General features: G+C 39.2%; 1 protein-coding gene across 2 annotated transcripts in view; it reads left to right on the plus strand.

The window, feature by feature from the left end:
* Nucleotides 1-3,935, plus strand: part of LOC142426848 (uncharacterized) — a 35,215-nt gene extending 31,280 nt beyond the window's left edge. For both annotated transcript variants that reach the window (XM_075532404.1, XM_075532405.1), the window contains 2 exons: nucleotides 990-1,080; nucleotides 3,653-3,935. In XM_075532404.1, the coding sequence (XP_075388519.1) occupies nucleotides 990-1,080; nucleotides 3,653-3,769 (208 nt within the window). In that variant the 3' untranslated portion in view covers nucleotides 3,770-3,935. The remainder of the gene's footprint in view (nucleotides 1-989; nucleotides 1,081-3,652) is intronic.
* The last annotated feature ends 3,067 nt before the right edge of the window (nucleotides 3,936-7,002 follow it).

Raw genomic sequence — 7,002 nt, forward strand, 5'->3', positions numbered from 1 at the left:
AGTTTCATTCTACTTAACCAGTTAACATCCAAGGAAGCAGTAACAAGGGAATCAACATATTGCATCGGATAAATTTACCAAAAGCCTCTTTAAAGTTTTAAAAAGTAAAGATCTCATCTTCATGACTGAAGTGTATGTGACCTAAGCTATGGTCTTTTTAGTCATCTCACACACATGAAAAGGCTGAACAATGAAAAATGAAGACAGAAGAATTGATGTACTCCAGTTGTGGTGTTGGCAACTAATCCTCTTGTTGACTGTCAGGAGAACGAGCAAATCCATGGTAGAAGAAACACAACCAGAATGCTCCTGTAGTCACAATGACGGCAAGACTTCCCCTTGCTTAATGTGTACATGTCATCAGGAAAAAGCAATTGCTAGAAAAGGACATCATATTTAATGAAGAGAGAAACCCCCCAAATCAAGTGCTTTGCCATCAAGTTGATCCTCCCGCGAGTGCGAGACAGAGTAGAGCCGCCCTGCTGGGTTTTTCAGGTTGCAGAGCAGCGGGCGGGTTCCCACCACGTTAGCCGCTGTGCCAGAGCTGTGGGTCGGCAGGAAATTAGGGATGCTCAGTGTGGTGGATTGACATGGCCACAATATGCTCCAAACCGTGTCAAGCGGGTACTAGCATTGCGCTCTGCTGGACGAAAGATAGGTGTGAGCTGGCGCCGGCTTGGTGACAACTAAAGGCAGAGCTCTGACGCGGCTTTCTTTTGCATGTCAGCCCGAAGGGCTGATTTTTCACCTTAGCCACAGTTTGTTAATCTCTTCACTACTGTAACCACAGAATAGGGCCAATGTGCTTTCCTCAGGAACTAGAAAACTTAGCCATGTTCTAGAAGGTTGCTGCGGCCCTACTTCTGCTGGCAAACTTACCTATCTGCCTGTCTATGGTATTACCTCTGCTGCATTTTCTTGTACCATAACTCTTTTTCTGTGTTAAATCTTAGTTTCTAATAACTTAGCGATCTTTTATTGTGTTATAGAGCCTGGGAATATATCAACCATAACATAAGGAAACAAGGATCGTTATTAGTAACAGTACCAAGTCTTGAAGAGTCTCTCTCAGGTCTTCAGGTATGTAAGCCTTGTTTCCAGCATTTTAGTCACCAGAACTTTTCTGCTACTTTTTTCTGGTAGCTGTTAATATTTTACAAACAGCTCTCTAAAAGTAACTGATAGATGCTCGAGGCAATAGCAAGCAAGACCTTATGGCTTAAGTACTGACGTACACTGGTATCAACAAGTCAATAATTCCTACAGTGCTATCAAAGAACCCTGGTACCATACAGTTTGAGAATTTGCCAGCTAACTGAAAGATTGGCAGTTTGAAGCCACCAGGTAGCTCCCTAGGAAAAAGACCTATCTGCTCCTGTAACGGTTAAACACAGAGACTGAGAGAGAATCCTCAAACTCTTTGCTGTGGAGTTGACTGTGGCTGGTGATGACCTTGTGAGACACACTACCCTGGAGAGTTTTCAGGGCTTGAATCTATTCCAAGGCCAACTGCCATGGCCCGCAGAGGGGCTACTGGATTTGACCTGTAGACTTGTTTCCCATTGGAGCACTTAACCATCTGTGCCACTAAGGCACTTTCCTATAAAGATCACAGCCTGAAAGCCCTTATGGGACAATTCTAGAATGTCACTCAGGGTTGCTATGAATCAGAATTGATATGACAGCACACCTAACAGCAACCTAAGCTATGGTTTAGGTTCATAAAAGCTATTGAGTGTAAGCAGCTTGGAACACTCACAGCATAATCTTGTCTCTTAGTGCAAAAGAACAGTTGCTCCAGGCTTGTAGAATCAAGCATGTAGACTGAAGGTCTATCTGTTTAAATTCTAGGTCAGTTTGGAATCTTCTAGAGACCACTTATTTGTTCCCCAGGTTCTTCAAATAAAATAAAGCTTATATTTAACAATAAGATCAGCTTAATAACTTAACCCATATGAGAAGGTTAATTAGTCTTCATTAAGCTTTTTACTTTTTCCCTTAAGCTTTTTAAAATGACCTTTGAAAGGAGCCCTGGTGGAGCATGGTTAAGCACTCAGCTGCTAACTGGTGTGAACCTGACAAAGTTGTAGCCATCTGTTTCCAATAAGCTACAACCTTGACCATCACTAGGCAGTTCTGCTCTATCCCGTAGAGTAGCACTCTGAGTCAACGTGGAAGTTTTACATTTTTCAGAGAGCATCTTGCTGTTATTTTCTTTAGTGGTGCTCGCCCTGCATGTAAGCACTGCCAAATTTAAGTAGCCATTTTTTTCCTTGAGAAAGTTAACCATTCATCATCAATACGTTCTTACATTCTTTTTTTTATTCTCATACTTACAAGACTAATTCCAACTTGTTAAAAACAAAGGAAATAATGCAGAGATGCTTTTTAAAAGATTTTAATTTTCCCAGTTCCCCTGATCCCCACACTTCACTCCCGTTCAGTAAGATTGCTACAGGGAGCCCTGGGGACCAAGTGGGTTACATTTGAACTGCCACCTCAAGGTCTGCCCAAGAAAGATGAAGCTTTCTGCTCCGGCAAGGCTTTATTCCTTAGAAACCCAGAGCGAAGGGACAGCTTTACTCAGTCCTGTAGGCTCTCATTGACTCAACAGCAGTGAGAAGATTGCTGCCCTGTGAATGGTACGATCCTAGCATACTTTTTCCTACTCATGCACGCGGACCTTTTAAAGTACATTAACTCACCCACTACCATGAAGTCGATTCCAAGTCACACTGACCTGTCTAAGGTTTCCAAGACTATCCATTTATGGGAGCTGACAACCTCATCTTTCTCCCTTGGAACAGCTGTTGGCCTTGCAGTCAGGAACCTAGTTTCTTACCCACAGCAAAGCCATATGTCAATGCTGACTTATAGGGACCCCCTGTGGGTTTCCAGCCTACAACTGGTTAAGGGAGTAGAAAGCCTAGTCTTTCTCCCTCAGAGCTGCCCGTGTTTGCAAACTGCTGACCATGAGGATCGCAGCCCACATAACCACTGCACTAACCAGGGCAACTAGTTCACCTTTAGGGGCAAAAATAAAGGATCCAATTTGTGGAGTGATTTTCATACACATTTAAATAACTTGTTTCAGTGTCCATACATCTGTATAGATAATCTTTAGAAATTAATATGTATGAAAGTTCTCGCAAATAAACTCTCCAATAACCATCTTGTGTTCCCATTTAAAAGAATGCCTTTAAGCAGATATTTTCAGCGTTGGCTCCAGACTTTCTGCAATGTGAATCCTAAAGTTTTCCGAGTGACAGGAGGAGCCTGATGAGAGTTAGGGCGGGTCGGGTTGGCCCTCTTCAAGTGATCCTCGGCCCTCTCTTCTTGGTGTACGGAAACCGGTTTTTGTGCCTGTTCATTTTCTTTATTATCTTTATTGTTTAATGAGAACTATTACACTAAAAGCATTAAAAGAATTCATCTGCATTTTCCTTGATTCAAGTTTCAAAATCAAAAATAGATTACTAAACTTCAAACTTGCCATGTAGGACCTCAAGGTTCATGTGGCACCATGTAGAGTTTAGTTCTGCGCATTATAGTAAATATCTGCTGTGTTTACTTACTTGACTAGTGACGGTTCCTTGAAATTCCGGAGAAAACGACCACTCTGCAAGTTTAATGTTTGTTTATTATTTTTTAGACTAATATACAGTTATCAACTTGGATTGAAGAGGTACCTCTGAACTATGATGTATACCCAGAAAAGGATATGGACAGAGAAGCTCTTGAACAGATTCATTTATATAAGATTCTATAACACTAAAATATTTTTTGCCTTGATCTAATGTTTTATTAAACATAATATACAATAATGAAAAGTAAAATATTACCCAGAACCCTAATGTTTTTGTGTCTTTCTAGTCTTCTTATATATGCTTATATATCTATAAATAATGGTACAATTTTATTATACTTTTGTGATAACATAATTAAAATATTTATCTGAAAATATTTTTCTTGTTTTCATTTATTCTGTTAGTAAAAGATCTTTGTCTTTCTTTAAACACTATTTTTATAGGCCAAATTCAAACATAGCAAGAAAAAAAAGACAGAAATAACGCCTGTAGGTGGGATGGGATAGGTTACATTGTCCCTGATACACGGCTTTATCTGAAGAGGCAACAGGTGGACGAAACTAAAAATAATTATAGTGGCTGGGATCAAAACAAACCAAAACTAGAAAATAGCCTCTGAAATAGCGATTATGTCTAGGTGAAGCAATTGCTAGTGGTTTTGGGTTTTTTTCTGTGATGATTTAAATTTCTTTTGAATCAGGAAAAGCAAACTTTTAACGCAAAGGGACATCAATACTTGAACACTTAACTAGCTGTAGTCTTTTTGTATCTAGTTAATATTTTTACATTTGAAATTATAGAATTTTTTAAAATCTATTTCTTGAATCTAATGGTGGTTCTCAACCTGTGGGTTACGACCCCTTTGGGGGTTGAATGATCCTTTCACAGGGGTCCCCCGATTCATAACAGTAGCAAAATTACACTAATGAAGTAGTAACGAAAATAGTTTTATGGTTGGGGGTCATCACAACATGAGGAACTATATTGAAGGGTCACGGCATTAGGAAGGTTGAGAACCACTAATCTACTACACTTCATTATCAAATAACAAAAAAGAACTTTAGTGACAGTGTAACTTTTAAAGTTATTAGTCAATGACAGATGAATCACAATACCCAGTATTTTTGTATGTGGGCAATACATAATCGTGCTAACCCATTAAACATTCTTTTTTTTTTTCCATTAAACATTCTTAAACCAAATATTACTCAGTGCCATCAGTTGATTGCCACTCAGCAGAGTACAGAGTCAGAGTACAGCTAACTGCTCAATAGGCAACTCTTAGTAACTCAAAATAATGAAATCATTATCAACTACCTCCTTTCTAGTAGCAATTGACAGATGATTTCCAGGAGGCTGTGCAGATGATATTTTGGAAAAATATTTTTAGAAAAGGGAAAATAGAAAATTTAAATATTTCTAAATTACAATTAATATGGTTCTTTTTAGAATTAATATGGTTTTTATATAATTAAATATATTTGTTGGCTTATTGTTAAAACAGATTTAGGTACTTAAATTTCACATACAACAAACCATACTACCGGAAGAACAGATTGAACATACTACATAGAATAACCATCCATGGAGATAAATTACAAATAGCACACACTGACTGATTTTATACTGTGCCCATTCTGTTTTTTAATCATTTTTTAAAAATTTATTGGGGCTTCATACAACTCACCATCCATCCATCGTGTCGAGCACATTTGTACATTTGTTGCCATCATCATTCTCAAAACATTTTCTTTCTACTTGAGCCCTTGGTATCAGCTCTTCATTTTCCCCCTCCCTCCCCTCCACTCACTCCTGTCTCATAAATCCTTGATAATTTATAAATTATTTTTTCATGTCTTACACTGATGTCTCCCTTCACCCACTTTTCTGTTGTCCATTCCCCAGGGAGGGGGTTATTATTAGATTATTGTGGTCGGTTCCCTCTTTCTCCCCACCTTCCCTTTACCCTCCTGCCATCTCTACTCATTATTGGTCTTGAGTTTATCTTCAATTCCATGTGTTTCCAGCTCTAATCTGTACCAGTGTACATCCTCTGGTCTAGCCGGATTTGTAAGGTAGAATTGGGATCCTGATAGTGAGGGGGAGGAAGCATTAAAGAACTAGAGGAAAGTTGTATGTTTCATCATTGCTACACAGCACCTTGACTGGCTCATCTCCCTGCAGCCCTTCTGTAGGGAGATGTCCAGTTGCCTACAGATGGACTTTGGGTCCCCACTCTGCACTCACCCTTGTTCACAATGATAAGATTTTTTGTTCTTTGCTGCCTGATATCTGATCCCATCGACACCTTATGATCACACAGGCTGTGTCTATAAGGAAAGTCTATTTCCCAACTTGACTTCGAGTTGCTCCAGTGATTATATGACTGCCCCACAGAAACGGAAACCTAAATTTGTTTCTCTAATGCTGTTGAATGCCAACACCCATTCTAAAACGCCCTCATGAGAAAGGATACTCGAAGCACATAGGACCATGAGAGGATAAGTTAGAACAATTAATTCAGCTCTCATTAGTGGAACGCAATAAAGAGTACAAATGATAGAGGCTTCCATAGATGCGTGATTTGTATTCAAGCAACTAAATTGTACAATTACAGTAAATATCTGAATTATTAGCTCTTTTATTAAGATACATGATCATTTGACAAATCTGTTGCTTAGAGTTAAATTGACACCATAAATAATAAAGTTGCTTATTTGAACTTTAGAGGGAAGAGGATTGTAATTCCCACATCTTATACAAAAATAGAAAACATTTTCATTTCAAGCTCTCCCATTTTTAAGGCAAATGAAACTATCAATATAAATAAATACTCAAGGTTGTTTTTAATTGGCTTATTTTGATATATGACATTGAAAAGCTTCTGTTATCTTTTTGTGCGTGTGTGTGATCCCAGTGTTTTTTTTATAAAGGACAGAAGCCGTTTCAGGCATTACAGTAACTGAACACAGACACCCTCATGGCACTGCACACCCACCGTGCGGCCTGAGACCAGAGAGAGAGAGACAGCACGACCCCACCAAGATGAACCTCAGCCCGGCTGAGCCACATTCAATGGTACTGATTGACCCCACTGGCTGAAGCTTCTGTTATCTTTTACCCAATAAAGTATCTTCTTTTGAGTCAGGGAAAGCAAAACTTTTTTTTTTTTTAATGCACTGGGGAAAGGTGAAGATGGGGGAAAGAGGGGAGGAAGGTGGAACCAATGGACACAAAATCCCACCCACCCAGGGTTTAGCCAACAGAGACGTGGGTGAAGGGAGCCAGCAGTTAGTGTAAGAGATGAAGACAATAATTTATCAAGGAGTCACAAGGGTAAGGGGGAAAGGAGGGAGGGAAAAAAGAGCTGATACCATGGGCTCAAATAGTAAATGTTTAGAAAACGATGGCAACA

Source organism: Tenrec ecaudatus, chromosome 14 (genome assembly GCF_050624435.1).
Source record: "Tenrec ecaudatus isolate mTenEca1 chromosome 14, mTenEca1.hap1, whole genome shotgun sequence".
Classification (NCBI taxonomy): domain Eukaryota; kingdom Metazoa; phylum Chordata; class Mammalia; order Afrosoricida; family Tenrecidae; genus Tenrec; species Tenrec ecaudatus.